This window comes from Anticarsia gemmatalis, chromosome 21 (genome assembly GCF_050436995.1).
Source record: "Anticarsia gemmatalis isolate Benzon Research Colony breed Stoneville strain chromosome 21, ilAntGemm2 primary, whole genome shotgun sequence".
Classification (NCBI taxonomy): Eukaryota; Metazoa; Arthropoda; class Insecta; order Lepidoptera; family Erebidae; genus Anticarsia; species Anticarsia gemmatalis.
In genome coordinates, this window is record NC_134765.1 from 9,853,068 (window position 1) to 9,873,761 (window position 20,694).

A 20,694-nucleotide genomic window follows, 5' to 3' on the forward strand; every position below is an offset into this window, starting at 1 on the left:
TTTTAGAGCCCCGATTAGACGGAAACACTTCAAAAGCCAAAGTAACAAAAATTTACAAAATTAAACATACACACGCAAACGAATATTCAATAAGCATAAAAATATTTTAAAAGACGACACAATAAATTTGATGAATTTTGTATCACTTTATTAAAAAATCACAATTTGAATGGAAAGTATTTGACTAAAAATGGCAGAAAAAACAAAACACCATAGACATTTTTTGTTCGTAAACATATGACCTGAGCAGGCACAGGAAATAATATACAATTCTTCAACAATTTGTTAGCAAAAATATAAATAGGTTATTGATTTCTCAACATAGTTTTACTAAATATATTATGTTGTTCTAGATCAATAATTTTCCGATTATAGGTAGAAAAACTTTTAACAACTGTTCTTATGAGCTTCTTGTCAGTGACAAGGATAGTATGATCAAAATACGCGTGTAAAAAAGAGATAGCCATAGACCTATTCAATGATAAATATTTCAATAATTCTCAACACATTATTTTGGGCTTGGAACGTAGAAATAAGATTAATTTTGTTTTGAGGTTATTTGAAAGAATAATATATTGCTCATAATCATAAATAAATGTAATTCTACGTTAAAACAGTTCAACTATATTAAATTCTAGAATTTCTAGATAATTGTTTGATACAAAAATGGCGAATTCTATACTGTCTAAGGTATATCTAGTTCATCAAACAATGAAGTGTAATATTGTAACAATTTTTTAACTTTATAATATTCTGACTATTTCAGATGGGTGCTCTACGAATAGCTCCAACAGTGTTCATTCAGCCACATCGTACAACTACATCCAAACATTACAATCCCAAATTTAAAAAGTTACGTGCGGAGAAGTTTATGAAATTTGAACTACCTAATCCCAATGAGGACTTTAGTCAATTGTCTCCAGGAAAGATGCGCCAGAAGATGAAAGAAAGAGGCGTCTTACCTCCTAGGCCTTGGATGGAGAGACCTTTTTACATTTCAGCTACAGGTAATTGAAATTATCAGAACTTACTTGATGACTATAATAGTACCTACTCAGTCTGGTCAAATTTTGTTTAGATTTATCTACTTGAAGTTTATTCTGCTTTTAATTAATTTTGCGATTACTTCTTTGACTGTACTAGCCTTAATAGTTAAATACGATAAGACATTGTTAATTTACAATCTCCAATGAAAAAATATCATAAAAAGGCCTAATATGGTCCCACAACTGCAACTTATATTTAATATTACACTCTTGTTTAATTTCAGGAGGGGTATTTGAGGCATATGTGCCACCTGAAGGTGACGGCAAAGCCTCCCTTGTGTCTGCTACAAGAGCAAAGCAGACTGTTCAGCTTTTAGAAAAGAAATCTAAATCCATGATGGCTATTCGTAAAATAAAATCTTATGAGGAAGAGTTCACTCAAGATGATTTTCTTCCTAAAGCACAAGATATTTATATCAAAGCTCATGAGAGTTTGGCCAACAATGATAGGAAAGCCTTAAGATTGTATGTCACTGAGAAGGCTTTTCCCGAGTTTATGCACAACAGACACATGAAGACTGTTCATTGGAATTTCTTGGAGTCTCTAGAGCCCCCGAGGGTTGTACATGCGAGATGCACTGATGTTGTTAACAAAGAGAATATATTTGGACAAGTAAGTACATGTTCTTTAATTTTTTTTTATATTACGAGTTGTCTTTCTGAGCAACGTCCAGAAGCATTTTATAAAAGCAATTGATAGGTTATCCTTGAATTATTATTGATAAGTCATTTATCATTGGTTACAATAAATATATTTTACTTGGTTTTCCTTTCATTCACACAAAGACAAATCTTTTTTAATTAACAGAAATAGTTCTACTGTATGTGTGTTTACCACATAACTCCAAAAGGGCTGAACCACTTTGGAGCAAGTCAGTTTTAATTCAATGACTTTTTAGATGGTTTGAAATACAATGTTTAAACCAGTGGATTGAGCTACTATTCATATGCTGCTAAACACTACATCAGGCAGGATGTACTAGTCTGCTAGGTCCATGAGTACAAATAATTATTTATTCATCGTAAAGACTTGTTTAAATTAATTTTGTATTTCTCCACAGCTCACAGTGCGCTTCCACACGCGTCAACAACTAGCCGTATACGATCGCTTCGGCCGTCTTCTCCACGGCAGCGAAATACTGGCCAAAGATGTTCTAGAATACATAGTCTTTGAAAAACACCTGTCGAATCTATACGGTACGTGGCGCATTCATGAGAAGATCATACCAGACTGGACACCACCCAAGGAACCTTCCAAGTTGACCAGGATCATGCCACCTCCAGAACCAGAGATCGTGAAGGTTGAGAGTGAAGAGCCAGCGGCTATCGCCGATAAATAATTGTAGATTTGTTAATAAATAGTGTAGTTATTGTTATTTTGTCTGTTTTATTTGCTACTTTCTCAATTCATTTAGTAAGTATTCCCACTATGCTGGCAATGCTATGGTTGTATACATCCAATAAATGTTTCAAGTGAGTAAGATTCTTAGCAAATGTGCCTGTGTACTATCCACATTGGCCACAGCATAAAAACTCCTCTTTAGTCTACAATAAACACACGACTTGATCGAGCTGTTGATCAGGAAGGCATTATTTTGTCTTAGGAATAAAATAAAACCACAAAATCAATATTATCAATATTTTTTTATTCAATAAAATCTATACTCTGCGAGAATCATTCAAATTCATTTATAAATAAATTAACTACTGACTATTCGGCAACTTACAAGTACAAATACCGTGACATAACTAACAGTGCTGGCCGCATGGCCATCAGTGATCACAGTAATACTACATACGTGTACTACTAAGATATGTACGTAATTTTTCAATAAAGGCACACTAATATAGTGAATAGTACATTTCCGCTAGGTGTCGCCACTTCTCCCATAACATTAAAACAAATCTGAAGTCTTGAATTTTTAGGAATTAAAATACTTAGGGTGCAAGTGGCGCCGCCTAGTGCCCGTTAGTTAAATGCCGAAGTGCAATATGTAGTTCTACTGTACAAAGTGTTTTTTGTGTTGGTGCGTGTTTAGATTTTTATAGGCCTGTGTGTGAACAGTTTAGCTGAGTACATAGTCATTATGGTTTAATTTTTTACATTATTTTTGCGCTAAGGTTTGAGATTTTGTAGTCATGTCTTAACTGAATAAAGCTAGATCATTGTAAGTAGAGTGGACTTAATTATACATTTACAATCTTACTTGACAGTCAAAAGTACAGATTCAGTGTGTATCTTAAACATTCGTGATATGAATACAGATAGTGCAGTCTTATATCTATGGAAGGCACCAAATTTTAGTAACAATACAAATATTGTATTTACATTATTCATACACAAAATACAACTAAAGTTTATCTTTGTGTACGCGACAAGTGTACATTGAAGTGTTCAGCTAGTTTTCATAAACATGTTTAAAATATTGTTTAATTTCAATGTACTCGTCTTTGACGCCATTATTGTACACATAATATAATGGCTTCTATTTTGTACAATACACTAGGATGAGATTTGTTTCGTCAGCTCAGTGTTAATAATCCTGTGTTATTCTACTCGTGAATAACGTAACACAGTACACGTCGAAGCGACGTCTGCGTTTATTTACACTCGGGCACAGATCTCGAGGACACTGCAGGTATTCCCGCCACACGTTTGTTCCGTCGACGCGTTCACGTCAGTCACTCCGACGATTTCCAGTCGAAGCGGGAACGAGCTCGAGTCGTGGAAGTGCACGAACTCAATCGTAACAATTGAGGAGGTTGAGCGCCACGTGGAGCGAGCCGGGGTTCACACCACGGTGGGCGCCGGGCGGTGCGCCGGCTTGGGGGGCAGCGGGGGCGGGCTGCGGGGGGACGCGGGGGCGGGGGCGGCGGCGGGGGGCGAGGCGGGGGGCGCGGGGCCGTCGTTCGCCTCGCCCTTCTGCAGCCGGAGCCGTTGTTGTTTCTCGCGGAGATTCTCCAGAAAATCTGTTAACAAAAGAAAGAGTGAGTTAGATTACATTGCATTTGACATTTTATTTTTGTGACAGATAAATATTGTTTGTTCTGATTGAGATGTGTAATATTGTGTAAGCTACTAAGTTCAATAGGTAGCAGTCAGATACTAACCAGGTGGATGATGATGGAGAGGACTGGGCCACACTACGGCACGCACTCGCGACCCGCGGTTACTAGCGCCACCAACACTCTGTAACAATGAAATAATCGAATAAGAATATAATCACACATATTAATAAAATGTACAGTATTTGTAGTAAAATTTGTATATCTATACTAATATTATAAAGCTGAAGAGTTTGTTTGTTTGTTTGTTTGTTTGTTTGTTTGAACGCGCTAATCTCAGAAACTACTGGTCCGATTTGAAAAATTCTTTCAGTGTTAGATAGCCCATTTATCGAGGAAGGCTATAGGCTATATATCATCACGCTACGACCAATAGGAGCAGAGCAGCAGTAAAAAATGTTACAATAACGGGGAAAAAATTGACCCATTCTCTCTTATGTGACGCAAGCGAAGTTGCGCGGGTCAGCTAGTTAACAATAAAACAATATTGATATAACTGTTTTGAGAGTACAACATACCTGTGTATCTTGGTCTCTTAGCGAGTCGTCCTGCAGTCGGACGGCGAGGTCACTGAGTGAGTCCGCGTCGTCGTCACGTTCCGTCGTCGTGCGGAACTCGCCGCTCTCCGACACTTCCACTATTTGAAGACGGGCACCGTCAAGCTCCTATGAAATAAACATAATATTGTTAAATATTGTTGTATATTCAGCAAGAGAATATTTAATTGGAAATTACATTGTTAAAGTCTAGAAGACAGATGGGACCGAGAATTATACCCAGATGTACACCTTAATCAGTTTGTGTAAAAAATGTAATAACAAATAGTCAATTCATTTAATTCATCAACTTAGCTTGATATTACGAAGTAAGTTCGACTCGTAGCACACGTTTACACGTTAGATACAGTCAAAATAGTGTAACAAAGATCGAAACAATATGACAAGTAGTGTGCATACCTGCATGAGCGTGTCGGGGTGCACGAGCTGTCCGTCCCGGGTCAGCGCGCGGTACGCTCCCGGAGCGTGTGCGGGCGCGTACCGCTGCAGCACGGGGCGCAGCACGTGGCGCAGGCGGCGCGCGGCTCTACAGCGGACCGCCACCACGCGCGCGCGCAGCTCCAGGCGCAGCACCACGCGCCGCTCCACCACCGCCTCGCGCCCGCCCAGCAACACGGACGGCGCCGACAGCTCCACTGCTGTCGTGCTCTGACAATACAAACGTTAACATTAGTCAGGCTTTCGACTTAATAAACTATGATAAAATTTAAAAATGTGAAATACGAAACGAAACATTACTAGTTATTTTATGACCTTATAGACAATTGATATAAATATCAATAGTAAAACCAGATGAAATAGAAACAAAAGTTTGATCAATCACAATAATTGTGGAATGCCACAAGGTAGCATTTTGGGGCCATCACATAAAAACACCACTACCAACTACAAAATCATGAAGACGTTAGATCTTTACCTGGTTGCCATCCTTGAGCAATACATCATAAGTGGTACATAGTAGGTTTCTTCTCTGCAGTAGTCGGTCCACGAGGCGGCCCACAGTGATGGAGGCATCGACCCCCACGACGGACGTGGCGCCATCTGGTAGCACCACGCGACACAACGAACACTGGCCAGGGTTTGTTTGACTTGACTTCACCACCTATCGACAAAGAAATACAATAATTTAGTTAAAGTTTTTTATGTTAACTTTTAATAATTGTATGTAAATCTGTTATAAATCTAACAAGAAAAGAAGGTTAAAACTGATAATAATAATTTCATAAATTATATTTTCTTTAAGATTAATTTTACATCTCTACAGCAACAATGAATATTTGTATATAATGACATTGCAGTTTTCAAATAATTTCAATGACTAACTCTCACGTTTTTACCTATCTATATTAATTTGAATAAACACTATAAACAATGACATAATAAATGATGACTAATTTTCATAATTAATATCTCTTGAATACAAATACAATATAAATTATTATGACATACAATTTATAATTTAATTCTAACAGTTTTTCTATAATCACAGACACCGCTATTACTCATCAACTACATATTTGACCACAAGAAACATTCCTTTAGTTAACTGTCAGACAGACTGACTGTCTTTACTACAATTCAATACTGAGTTATTAAACAAAAAACATAGTTGAAGACATCAAAAACACATAAATAACAGGAAAAATGCAACCTAAACATAGTATTAATCAGTTGTTGTCATACAAACATATCATCACACTTGTTTTCCCCGAAGGCGGGCAAAGCTATATGAAAATACACCCATGTTTCGCCGTTTACAATCTCAGACCCATGTAATATGGAACGAGTTATTATACAATGTCTTAACAAATTGTTATATAACTTTAAAGCTGCGACTCGGAACCTACTATTATATGAACTATTTAGCTACCAATAGTCACAAAATCCCAAACTAAATAAAGCTGATGATATCAGCAGATTGCATGTGTAGATAAGTAATCAATATACCGGTTGTAACCAGTTTCAGATAGGTTATATCAAGCAGTGCTATATATATGTTTGTAAATACAGAACAATGGCGCTGTTTGCGGACGTGAGGGGTTCGTTACAATAGTGCTAACTCATCGCGAGTCAATATGTGCTGATAATTGTTATTGTTTGAATATTATCACACCCTGAAGGTGTGGTGATCGTATCTTGTGGGCTAGGTTTTATTGTATTTATATTATTGGTAGTATGTGTGACTACAATTGTCAATCATCAACGTAAGACACAAAAAGAGTTCTGTTTGAGTTTGTCTCATATGTAGTAAATCATGAGTTTAATAATGTTGTCAATAGATGGCATTAGGAGATACTTTTCAGTCCTATACATAAATAGATCACGTGGGATAGAAAAAATATCTGTTCCAATTTCAGTGGCTACTAAAAAATTGTCTATAAAATAAGGTAAATATAAATTATTACTAATACTATTGCTATTATTATACAAACAAATGAAACATTATGAAACATTTCCTATCGTAGTAACTCCTAGTGTAATGTGTATCTAGATAACTAGCTAATATTGTCCTAGCACTAATTAACTATTTGTGTTACATTACTATGAGTTTGCACTGAGTAAAGAATAACGCAATTTCTAATACTATTTCACTATGTCATCTTGTTTTGTTGTAGGTTGTATTTGTTTAAAACCTACATAATGTGACAGCTTTTCTAATAGAACGTCATTAAAATTTAAATAACGCTAAATAAACATAAATCAACATCGCTTAAGATCAAATCTTTCTTTCTTTAAATGATTTTTTTTCGCTACGATATACGTTAAAGTGATAAAGATAGCATGATACTTAAGACTTGCTTAAACTTGCTTAAATGTATTGAGGTTATAGAAACAGTCGCTGGTCCAGAACTTTAATATACAGGGGTTTGTAAGATACCCTAGATAATTGAACGTATGATTAATTCAGATTAAATTAGAATGAATGTGATGGAATTAGATACGTGTTTCAAAAGTTTCAGCTACCTATCTCTATTTGAAGGCTTCGTTAGTATTGCTTTCGATGTCCTATCTAAATCCCTAAAGAATATATTATATTGAAACCGGGAAGCTAATTTAGGTTAGTTTAAATCTTTGCTTGAACTAACCTCACGGGGAGAGACCCGTGCACATTGAGTTATATTATTATATTAGGTAGGTATGTTAATTATGAATGATATTTACAGTACACAAGGAAAACCCAAGTTTGTGCTAACAACTAGTGTACATTTACCGATGAAAGATTTACTACGCAACGTTACATTTGAAGTGCGTAGCGACAAGTCACTGCCCGCGATTACATTCACCTAAATGTGTAAATATCTCCGAAACTACTTGTCTGATTTTGATGACATTTATAGCTATTTAAACGTTAGAATATAGGCTTTTAAATAATGTAAGTCTTTTTATAATCAGTGTAATAGTTTTTGAGTAATACTCAACTAAACTAATACATTTTACTCCGGTCACTTTTGTGGACAAATTCAATTACAATTCTAAAAATATACATGACTTACGAACACGTACTCGTCACAAATGTTATTATATTTATGTATTTCAAAGATAAGGTGTCCAAATTATACAGTTCTTGTGATAAAAGGTATTTGTTCAGTGTGATTTACTTTATTTTTAACATGAAACGTCCTTGGTGTGGTATTGCACTCCAAGTTAGGTAAACGTGGCTATCAGTGGACCGGGCGTGGCTACATAAGTGTTACTGCTTAGTAATGGCGGTATAGTGCATCGAAAAACAAGTAATAATGAGTCATTATTGAAAATTAACTTATAGAAAACAAAAATATATGACACTGAAATTATTTAGTATAGTTCTTTTCCTTGTGTTATATTTTAGATAATAGGTTAAAACGAAACGAAGAAAGACACGATTTTTTTGCTAAAACTCAAAAACATTGCCTTAAACTTCTTATACAGGTATTTTTAAACTGATATTATTAAAAATACGTTTCTTTAAGTTAAAATCGCAAAAGAACTAACGTTTAGATAACAAGAAATCATAGAAAATACCTCCCGATAATGAAATAAGACGTATTATTTAATGTTTTGAAACAGGAAGGATTTAAATACGTAGATCAAATAGATTATTATAATCCGTGTTATGTTATCTGTGGTACATTCCTTATAGAGTGCGTCGTTTTAATTCATAATGAGTTATCTGCTGCTAATTAATTAGATAACTTTCACTTATTGTATTATCAGCTTATCTGCGAGTAGTAGTGGCTTTGGTTACTAGGTTTTACCGTAGTGATGTTTTCAAGTGTTGAGGAATGTTTGTATACAATTATTTTCCTGATTTTTTGTTATGGACTACGATAAATTTACACGGTTTTGAACTGTTAAATTTTCTGTTGTGAGCTTCACATGGGATTCCTCATCCCTTACACGATACCAGCTTTTAAATAATAAAGTATTTCAAATGCCCTAAAGATAACATTTCGATAAAACCAAATCGATTTTTGAAGTTCCTCATGGAGGTGCTGCGGCCCTTGCTTTCTAGACTGGTTATTATAAGGAGCGAGAGAGGTTCTTATCTTACAGGTTACAGGGATGGGGTCTTGTACCTCCTTCAGACAAGTTCTCATCATCAGATCATTTGATAGCAGGTAAGGAGTACTTACATCAGTGACGGGCGGCGCGGGCTCGCTCTGCTGCGTGCTGTTGGAGCGCTCGCGGGCGGCGCCGCGCGACTTCCACGGCAGGATGGAGCCGCCCCCGCTGCGGCGCCGGTCCGACGCGTTCGACGCTGACTTCTTTAACTGCAAGTGGAATATTACGAGGTTAGACATCAGGATATAAGATAGGTTGAAAGTAGAAATTAGAAGACGGAAGCCTTTATTTTGTCAATATAGTGCAAAACTGTGAATCTATCTAATAATGGGAAATGTGGAGCCAATGGTAACAAAATTTTCAAAGAATTTTAACGTATCACCAAATTAGTGTAACATTATAATTTTACGTATGTCTGAGTATAAGCAGTATAAAACAGTGCAGAGCTACACTAGTGGTTGGATTTCAAATCTTAATTATATCTTTGCTGATATCAATTTGTAGCTCGTCTCTTTCTTTACTTCTTCGGGAACAAGGAGTGGTAGTAATATATGTAGTAAAGTGTTTACCTTGGTGTTGTCGTTATGTTGCGGCGCGTCATACGGCAGCGGCATGCCGCGCAGGTCGGCGCGCGCGCACTCGGCGTGCACGCCCGAGCGCAGGAAGCGCGGGTAACTGTCGAACTTCAGCATGTTGAAGATCTGCTTCTGAGCCTGGAACAACACATTCATTATAAGCGATATTGTTCTTGACAGTGTAAAAAATAAGAAGTCAGCCCGTGACCACGGTCGATGTAATTCAATCGAAACGTCGGGTGAACAAATAAGGTATCCCAACCTTAAAATTTTCAATCGCGATTCAGGAAATTAAATTATTTTCATAGACTTAACTGTTAAATAACTAGTTATAACAAAAAAAGTATATAAAGAATGGTTAAGGGAGCAATCTGTGTGCGTGTTTGATATATTTACCAATCATAATCGTAGATTTAAGATTGCATCCAAATTACAAAATACCATGATTTAATCAAGAATTTTACACTCAACCATCACTTATTCGGTAAACGTTACGCTTATTTCATAACATTTTTATTGCAACAACAATTAACGGACAAAACATCAATATTTTTACTCTCTAAAACAATATTAAAAATCTATTTATCTGACCTGCAAAGGGACGAATGATATCATTTCATTTCAATGTTTACAAGCAATTTCTTAAGGAACTAGTAACTAGTCTTACTGACTAATGACCAAGCAGTTTCTAAAAAGACCTACCTGTTGGAACAGGTCGATGGGCGGCGGGTCTTGCGTAAGGAGTAACGCGGTGGTTCTCTTGGCTGGAGCGTCTACATTTACTAGGTCAGGTGCGCCGTCTTCCAGGTGACGCTGCCAGATCTCCGTGGCTAGTGCCCGGCGGGTCTCAGGGTCTGTTGTAGCGCTGTACTGTTCGCATGACCACCAGAACCTAGGGAAAAATAATGAAATTTAATGGCCGGTCTTGTAGGTGTCAAGTTATGAACAAGTAATGATACTAACTACTAAAGGAGTGTATCGCTTTGCTATTAAAAGAAAATTTGTCCTAATGGATTATTACAGCTAGTCTTTTTTATATATCTGAATAGTCACCACTTAGCAAGATTTTAGGGCAATGCTATAGCGTTAACTTTTTTATGATTTTTTTCGTACACATGATTTTGTATCCAGTTATTTTACTGTGAACAGGTTCAGGCATGTTTAATGTTACGGATCCTACCTGATGTTCTCAGCGGCGAACTCCTTGGCGAGGAAGTGCGCGAAGGCGTTGGCACCAGCAGGGTCGGCCAGCAGGTGCTCCAGGCCGAGCGACCAGCGCGCCACGTTGGAGCTGCCGCCGGAGCCCGACACCTGCGTCGAACCCTCGCTCATTTGCTGGTAGATAGAACAATACACCGTTAGATTAGACTGATGAAGTTAAAAACTTCAATCAACAGTAATCGAATATTTTTTCACGGAGTTTTATTTGGGTGCACAGTTGCACTGTTTTTGTTGCTAAAATCATACCCTCTTATTCACAAAAATATATGAAGTTATGAAAGGCTTATAAAGTGTTTTGTTACTTTCACTGCTTAGCGAAATGAAAGAGAGAAAACATAATAGAGTAGCTTTTTAACTAAAATAGCTTTATAATGTGTTTATGAATAAGAGGGTTTGATTCAAACGTCTTTATCATCCAAATTAAACACTAGAGGTTTCTAAAGATCTTCATAAGAGAGTGATGATGGTAAATACATACCTTGTTATACATATTGCGGTGGTCCTGGTGGCGGTACGAGCTGCTGGCGCCGCTGCCGGTTGTCCAGCGACGGAACGGCGATGACTGCTCGCTCTGTAACAAACAAACAAAAAGACTATTAGTATAATGATACTTTAAGCAGATAAGATACATATTTTTAAACTAGAGGTATCGTAACATGATGATCTATATAAATATGAAAATTGATAAATCGATTCCTATTTGTCAATCGGCGCCAAAACTTTAGTTCTAATATTTTTCAGTTCGCGTCAAATTTTCATATCTACGTAGTCAGTATTAGTATCTTTATACATAACTGTATGTATGTATGTTTGGTAATACGTAATTCACACAACTGCTGTATTGTTTGAGATAAAATCTCTACGTTGCACTACATTAATGCGTTTTACGAGTGAAATGGAAGATTACCACTTTGTGTAGACTTTTTACTTTTTTATAGAGTGCGTGGGATTTTGTATAGTTTCATCATAATATGAGTAATATGACTAAAGAATGGGAGGTAAAGTTTAATAGCTTACATTATTATTACTCTCTAACTCTCTTTTATAATGCGTCACTTGAAGAAGCCGAAAACAAATGAGTATGTATTTTCTAGAACAATACCGATATATTGTGGTTGCAGTTAAATACCATAAATGGAGGCTATGGCACAAACACCTGATAATTCAACCTAAACAACAAAAACAGAAAGGTTTAATCACAAAGTAATAAATGAAGGACACTACTTGAAACAATAACGATCTTAAAACTACAACTATCAACGTCACATACCAATGTATTACGGGAATACCATGGTGTGAACTAAAACAGCACACGCCACAAGTATTTTGCCGAACACAGGATAGTGCCGAGCGGAATGAGAAGGAAACTGTGTCGTACAAACTACACAACGTCATGGAAACTGGTCACCACGTACATCGCCGGCACACAAACATAGCGTTTCAGTTTTAAAACTGTTTGTACTAAATATTGTAGGGTTGGCCGCATTTGCAATAATGAGAAAGAAATAATATTTTGATAATACTAAGACATGTATTTGGAGAAATGTTGAATAGAGACGATTTTGATGCCTACCTGGGCTTAGATTTTTGATAGTAGTTATATTTTTCCAGTTACTTTTTATCCGCAAAAAAACAGCGTTAACTTTCCTGCAAATCTTTTAACTCAGGCGCAGTCGAGTTTCGTCTTATTTTTTTTAAGACAGCTCCCGCACTTGGGATTGCTCTTGTGTCGCGGGGACTTTTACAGACATACAAACAACGGACACAAAGTACAACCAGACCCGAAACAAATTATTTGTGGATCGCACAAATAATTGTTTCAGGTCTGGGAATCGAACCCACGAGCTTCTGACGCAATGGTAGCGGCGTGGTGACCCAAACCACTGCGCTACGGAGGCAGTCAATAATTTTAATTTATGATGTTGCAATGCATCATAGGATATGGATATAGCTGTCATCGGCCATGTCAATAATTTACAAACGGACGGAAGCGAGTGACATCAGGTGCATTCACAATAGTCCACAATGATGCACGCTCGCCATAGCTGAACACAATAGCTGCACGTCAAATCAACAAATATTATATCTATACGCACTTGTATCATTGTCATTTCAGTTATTGTTTTCGAACTAATTATAATCAAGATTGTGAATGATCTTTCTCCATTTTACCTATTTTAAACTATGACTGTTGAACTCTTTAAATAAGCTGGTCGCTTCTGCGTGGCAAAGTCCGTTATAAGTTCATATGGATATTCAATTTTCTTATGGTTATATATGATTAGGAGAGCCACTATTATAAAGACGGGCGGTTTTCTACCACTATCGACAATTGACAACTGAGTAAGTATTGAGAAATACGTAATGAGATGAACTCTTTTTCTAGTAAATAACGCTACTTGACTATAAGATCCACGCCACTGATTTCCAATTGACTAGAAGCAGTTAACAACACCTACATAACCAGTAAATCCTAATATCATCCTGAAACGTTTAACCTTATGAAGACTGACAGCCGGTGATAAAAATAAATTCATTCAAATGCACCACAAATATTGGAATCACGCGACATGTAGCATTGTAGTTAGATTGCTACATTGGTACATGGCTACATTGACACAAGACCGTGGGCAGAAGTACTGGGGGAGCTAAATTGATCACAATTGACGATACGACCGCGCCCCCGCGCATCACAATCAAATACATTGCACATAACTCTGTAGACTCAGATCATAATGAAAGAATTTTTATGCTTTTTTTAGTTGCTAAGAAGAATTAACAGTTATTTTTCTTTGCTTGAAACACAAGTAGTTTTAACTATACCTATAGATGTAATTCTACGGTTACTGTAAATGCGAAAACGAGCTAACATGTAAAAATGTATACTTAAGTAATGGATATCGGGCTTAAACGAAAGTCAAGTTGATTGATAAATTAATACCTAAGTAAAGGATTTAGATGCATGCGTTTTAGGGGTCTTGGAGTGATGTTTACAAGTCAGACAAGAGGGGAAGGAACTGTATCATAGGCACAAACGATCTTTTTTAGAAAAAAGTATTTTATAAAATATCTAGTGGTTCATTTTAAGACAGCCCGCCCTGTATTAAAGCAAAAACGCTTGCGATACTAGTATTTGTACATGTCGGAGCTGAGATACAGTTTGTCAGTTAGACAGTCTGTTTGCCGTGACGGCGCCACGCGACAACCGTGTGTCTGCCTATGACAGTACGGACACGCCGTGATGATGTGATGAAAACTCGTGCTCGTGACGAATTAGGTAATTAGAATATAGGGTAATGTTAAGTTTATTTGTTTAACATCATATGATTGTAGAAGATGGGCTTTCGGGGCAGCTGACATAATGTTGTTTTACTTTATTTTTTAACAGAGCACTTATGCCCGGTTTCTGAATAAATTTAGCGGTAGTTTATCTATTCAATAGCGTTTAAACTTGTTACAAAATGTCAATATGAATAGATAAACTACCGCTAAAAGTATCGCAGCAACCGGGCATTAATCATTTAAAGAATAAACCTGGAACTTTCCATTTGGATTTTTAGTCCTGCAGATTTTTCTGTTAATAATATAAGTAATTTACTGAAATCTGTACCTACATTTAATGACAATAATTAATTGTTATCCATATGCGTAAATTGAAGAGGATAACACATCTACGGTGCTGTTTACGCAAATTAAATACGTTTAATATATGGTAATGAGTGTCAGTAATTAAACACCGTCATAACCGAAATGTATTTGACGTCAGTTTCTTACTAGCAAACCTTGTATGCGTCAAAATGACGAACATCATAGTAATTATGAAGAATGTCTTACGCACTATCCCTGGGAAATCCTTCGGGTGAGTGCAATTTATAACTAATGTGTCTAATGGAATAATTCTAGAAAATTATAAGTCATTTTGACTCGACGACATGGCCATGAGTTATTTTATTTAGAACTAGCTTTCCACCCGCAGCTTTGCCCGCATGGAATTTATCCCCACCGGGGTGAAATTTGAAAACATCCTCTCTTAGTGCCCTTCTACACTTCCTAAGGAATTTTCATACCAAATTTCACTTTCTACCATCCATCAGTAACATCAGTCACTCAGTAACGGAAGCTAATTATAATATATTGAATGATTTGATGAGTCTTATACAATGGAACGAAAATGTCTTAATAAATTGTTAAATACACTGACTTATTAAATATTGAGTACATTTTCAGTCATGATAAGCTTATTTACTCAATAGAACTAATTAGTGTCACCGAGTATTAAGTAGCGAATTTTCCGCGACCGATTTAGACAATTTAAGGAAACCAAGGCTGATACAATAGGCATTGTTGCGAATAATTAGTACAATATTGATTGAATTTATAGTTCATTAATATATTATATATACCTCTTTGGTTAAACTCAGGGATTCAGCTGTAAAATTAGACATCACGATGTCTTTCAACTTTCGTTAAAAGTTTTGCATCAAAAAATCTTATCATAAATTGACCAGGACTTTACAACATAGGAGTAGGTACATAAGAACCAACCCAATTTTTATCACATTCGTAGCATTTATTTTTAAATTACGCGAATTTTTGTTACAAGCAGATATGACCATATTTCCAATGAGTCATACATGCTATCAAACAAAATAATATTCCGGGCCCAGTCACCAATCAAAACTATAACCACACGATAAAAAGCACTGGTTAACTTAACACCAAGACATTTAAAAAGTCAAAAAAAAAATAGCAACTAAATAGAGTAAATAAATTACCTCTTCTTTGCTATCTGTCGTGTACCATACAACCATTTTTGTCACCAAACTTGATCAATCAAAACACTTTGAAACCACAAAAATACCCACTGTTTTATACGCGATATATTTCTTTATCAACTAGTATCGTAACAGGATAAATAAGAGAGATATTGTCTTGTTTCACTGGACGTGTGTCCTGGTTCCCGGTCGGACGGCGACTGAACGTACTGAATAATGTCCCAGCGACACCGGCTCGTGACACAATGCAGAATTACAATAACAATACACAATATACACATACTAAACAAAACAGTTTCCGGAGCCATTGAGACACAAGTCATGAATTATTAGCTTAGATATTTGTTTTGAAGGATATCATTCATAATATTTGTATTTTTATAACCTTAGAAACTCTGAGTTATGGGGAAAAGTGCTTTTGTGAATGTAAAGATGTATTTTCCCCCGATTGACTTAGATAGGTCAGTTTTTAATAGTAAAAGTAAGCGGTAATAGTCAGTTGTATTCATTTTTTATAGACTCGCGTATATGTTATGTGATATCATAAATCATCATTATTTTATATGCCGAATGCAAAAACGCTACTTCAATTTGTGAATTTTTTCCACTGTTTACATTTCGGCTCTTAGCATAAAATATTTATATATTACACGTATCTCATTTTAAAATTTAAACCTCAAGAAAAGCTTGCGACTGTATCACTAACTAGTTTTCAAAAATATGAGAAAAATATTTTATAGTGAGGCGAAAGTGGCTAAACACTATTGCACTAAACTTTTGTGCTGTAAGTCTTGATAGTCAACGTAAAAACAAACAGATTAATTTAATAATATATTTTTTTTTTCTTTTCTAAATTAATATTATACCCCGCTACAGAACTCAATACAAAATCGCTGTCAAACCGTCCATTGTACCGTGTCCACAGTTGGCAGGAAAACACCGACGGATCGTTGGTAAGCCATATGAGGACAGTTTTATCACTTCTGGCTATCAGCCACTTGTTTCTCCAAACAGTATGGGAGCCGCAAGGCGCTCGCCACGATGTTTGTTACCGACGCGTCATTGTACCGCGAACTGTACGCGTTTGTGGGTCAATCACGTACGCCACTTTATTATAAATGTTTATGAATGATATAATACTACTGAGAAAGAAGTTTTTCTGCTAAGAATACTTATTTTTTCTATGTAATTTATTCAACAACATCACTAATAGAAGGGATAGTTTATCTGGGAAAATTTAGATAAGTATATAATTATTCAGATAGCTTCAATTTATAATCAGCTAAGCTTACATTTATAATTGTTTAGGCACATCAATATCTAAGGAAAACATTTACAATTAACAATTAATTTAGATCTTAAAATAATCCTTTCTATGTGTCACATGACAAGTATCCTATCCTCTATAGTCAGTACTATCAAGTATCGACAAAAATAGTTCCTATGACGCTCGCTAGGGGCGCTGATCGGATTTTCATACAACATTTGTCGCTAGCTATATAATTAATAGACATGAATATGTCACAAGTCACCTGTTTGTACTTAACCTATTGTGATCCAATGAGGAATATTCCTTTGAAATCATTGATAGAGTCACAGAGTATTAAACACAGTACGTCAATGCGACGTTGAATAGCCGCAGTGACGAGCGACATACGATCACGTATTATAATATCTTAGTATGCAGACTGTGTGTATATAGTTTTCTATCATAGAAATGTTTTATTACTGACTGGCGCCGTATAGACCAAATTAATTATTTGGAGGTTAATAACAGCTCGTGATCTAAATATACTAATTTTCTTACTAAGTTCTACGAAGAGTGGTGATGGTAGTAGTCGAAGGTGGCTTTAGTAGGTAAAACTCACAGTTAAAGGTGGTTTTAGTAGGTAAAACTCACACTTAAAGGTGGTTTTAGTAGGTAAAACTCCCACTTAACCTACCCTACCCCCAGAAGAATCGATAATCTTATGGCAGATTTCGTCTCGTAAAAATGTTCATCATCAAATAGTGCAGACATTTTAGGGAATTTCCAAACGGTTTTTTCATAATTGTACTGTTTACTTTAAGGTATATATAAAGCGTGATATTTACTTGGTTTTATTTGCTGGAAATTACTTGTGACAATTGTTAGGTACTTTGTCTCAGGGCTACGGTTATCTAACGTTTGATGATGAATGCAAAACAAAGCCTCATTAATTTTACATGTTGAAGGAAAACCACAAGTGTTGGTTAAATTACATGTACTTACATTCTCTTAGATGTTGTGGAGAATTATATGAGTAACTAATGAATGAATTTGTCAGTATTGCTTATATTTTGTTCCCAAAGTAATATGAGTAAGACTCTAGAGAAAGATAAATAATAATATGTGCTTATTAAAAACCATGTTATTATGTAAGATATTCTTTAGTGTTTTATTGACAGAAAATTTGAAGATTTAGGGTCAATTTAAAGACAATCTTTGAAACATAATGACAAAAATACACTCTTATAATTTAAGCAAGTCTGGTAAAAATACTCTTACATGTTTGTCATAATTCCGTTTATGAACAGCTGAATCAAATATGTTTCTATGTTTTTTCAGGCCACATTTTAAACAAACAGTCAGTTCGAAAGGTTGTTTTCTAACCAAAAAATAATTTAATTAGCACTTGTATCAACAAGCCACGGTGGTCTGCAACAATTAGTCAGAGTATAATCTCGTAAATGGGGGCAACTGCGCTAATTATTAATTAATAATATTAATGTGTAATGAATTCGTGGAATATGTTATATTATGACACATGTGTATGTATGTTTGTTATTTCCTAGCAAACGTATGGGGATAAATAACACCATCGGATTGAGTCATTAGTGCTTATTGACATAGATTTTAGCTGTAAATGTTTTGTTATTATCAAGTAGAGTACATGACATTATTATCAGAAATAATGCTTAATGCTTGTGTTATAAGGATAACATTATATTAAACTTTAGAAAATTTAAATAGCTCAGTGCAAAGGTGATAAAGCTGTAAGCTTATACTGCTATCTAACAAATAAATAAGGCTTATTATTATCATTGGAAAATTAATAGTTGACATTCCTTGATTGTTTTTCTAGCAAATGTAAGGCAGTTTTTGGATTAAACCATAGTAATGTATGTTATCAATTTAAAATGTATTAGCTACAAAAAAAATAATACAAATATTGTATCATAAGAAAATCTATTTAACTATTTCTAAACAAATTTACCTGAAATATTACGTGTTTTATATAACAGTAACTAACTAATTATAAAATGTCTATGTATGGTATAATGAGTGTAGTATAGAATACTATAAAATTTACCCTAACGCATTTTAAAAGGAAAAAACTATATGAATGAGTGTTTACGTCATAGATACATCCATAAATGGTCATGAGTGTGATGTACAAAGTCCATAGTACTAATGGTATGGTCCTACAACTTAATAGAGAGTAGTAGTTAGGGTGGTCCAAAAAAATTTTTTTTTAGTTATCACTTTCGCCACGGGCTTAATTTGTTACACGTATTTGAAATAATAACGTTGCAAAATTTGAACAAGGTAGCTTTAGTGGAAGTGGATGCTCAAAGCAGTTATACTTTAGATTTTTTTGTGAAAAGTGCAAATTTTTCTTTCACTGTTAAGCTGGGTACTCACACACGGTATTACTCGATAGTATTACTCGAATTCAAGTAAAAATCAATGTGTGGACCGCAAAACTCACAGCTCGAAGGCTCGCATCGAGCCGGCTCGATGGAATTAAATAAAACTAATTTCCTTCGCACTTACTCGAAGCGAGCCGTCGAGCTTGACTCAAGCGTGTGTACGTAACCGCGAGTGGCGCGATTCGAGCGTCAGTAATCATAGAAAATAGTAATCATAGAAAGTAATTCTTCATATAGCACCTCGGGCATCCTTAAATAATTGTTATAATCTTGGGGACACAGCTCTTTTAGCAAGTTCACGTGGCTGTAATCAGAGCGGCGATCTAACCAATCCTTAACCCAGTACCTCCTTATGTGTTTTTTCTTCTTCCTTTCATTTTCTTTAATTCTTTTATAATTAAGAACTGCGAGACTTGCTAAATACAGCCACCGTTTCCTTTGTAGCACAGACATCCTTTGGCTCGAACGGACCGGTGAATACTGAACGGTGCGCCTCACTCGATAGATAAATGCTGAATGTGTGGACGAAAGCCCATGCCATGGGTTTTACTCGACAGTTTAGCTCGATCGAGTAAAACCCTGTGTGAGTACGGAGCTTTACAGGTCTTTTTTGGGTATTAAACTAAGCTAATTCATTATATATATGACTGTTTAAGTGTTTAAAACTAAAAAATGTATTAAAAAATAGTGTTCTGTTACATAAATTAGGGACAAAATATGTTCAATAACTCGACAAAACCACGATATTTTTCTTTTGGGTTCTTGAGATGTGGAACCCTTATCAAAGCTCAATCAACATCTTACTCTTCGGCAAGTTTTGCTTCTTTATCACCACTTAATTATTGAACATATAAATTTGATAAATTCTGCGCGCGGTCTTATTGAAAATGTGGTGGAAATATGGAAAAAATCGGGAATTTCGACAAGACAATTAAACCATTGCATAGAGAAATTTATTAAAAATCTTCATAATTATAGTCATAATCACTGTGCTTTGGTCAGTCAAGCTCTCCTCAAATACCACTATTCAAGAGATTCAGTGATGCATGGGAGACTTTTTCGAAAAAGCAGTATGATAGTCTGATTGATAATTTGGGTACGGCAAATTTCGCCCTGAACACACTTGAGACTCTTACCATCGTAAAGGCTGGGGAAAAACAAGTTAGCGATTACTACAAGGAGTTAATTGAACTCACTATGATCGTTTGAACAAACCACCTTCTAAATTCATTGACTGGCC

General features: G+C 35.7%; 2 protein-coding genes across 2 annotated transcripts in view; one reads left to right on the top strand and one right to left on the bottom strand.

Moving 5' to 3' along the window:
- The first annotated feature begins 508 nt into the window (after positions 1-508).
- mRpL45 (mitochondrial ribosomal protein L45) lies at positions 509-2,422 on the top strand. Its single transcript, XM_076128761.1, has 4 exons — positions 509-690; positions 767-1,007; positions 1,271-1,659; positions 2,108-2,422. Exons 1-4 carry the CDS (start codon positions 667-669, stop codon positions 2,384-2,386), a joined length of 933 nt encoding a protein of 310 aa, XP_075984876.1. The 5' UTR covers positions 509-666; the 3' UTR covers positions 2,387-2,422.
- A 249-nt stretch (positions 2,423-2,671) lies between these two features.
- Positions 2,672-20,694, bottom strand: part of loco (regulator of G protein signaling family member locomotion defects) — a 134,440-nt gene continuing 116,417 nt past the window's right edge. The window contains exons 4-13 of the mRNA XM_076128763.1: positions 11,486-11,578; positions 10,967-11,121; positions 10,489-10,678; positions 9,781-9,924; positions 9,283-9,420; positions 5,586-5,771; positions 5,069-5,317; positions 4,631-4,777; positions 4,158-4,236; positions 2,672-4,016 (exon numbers count right to left, since the gene is read on the bottom strand). Of these exons, the coding sequence (XP_075984878.1) occupies positions 3,838-4,016; positions 4,158-4,236; positions 4,631-4,777; positions 5,069-5,317; positions 5,586-5,771; positions 9,283-9,420; positions 9,781-9,924; positions 10,489-10,678; positions 10,967-11,121; positions 11,486-11,578 (1,560 nt within the window). The 3' untranslated portion in view covers positions 2,672-3,837. The remainder of the gene's footprint in view (positions 4,017-4,157; positions 4,237-4,630; positions 4,778-5,068; positions 5,318-5,585; positions 5,772-9,282; positions 9,421-9,780; positions 9,925-10,488; positions 10,679-10,966; positions 11,122-11,485; positions 11,579-20,694) is intronic.

What these genes read in the sequence shown, in the direction of transcription:
- mRpL45 (XM_076128761.1), top strand. Translation starts at nt 667, where the DNA reads ATGGCGAATTCTATACTGTCTAAG. An exon ending in CGAATTCTATACTGTCTAAG is followed by an intron (nt 691 to 766) that starts GTATATCTAGTT and finishes TGACTATTTCAG; the next exon opens with ATGGGTGCTCTACGAATAGC. An exon ending in AAGAGAATATATTTGGACAA is followed by an intron (nt 1,660 to 2,107) that starts GTAAGTACATGT and finishes ATTTCTCCACAG; the next exon opens with CTCACAGTGCGCTTCCACAC.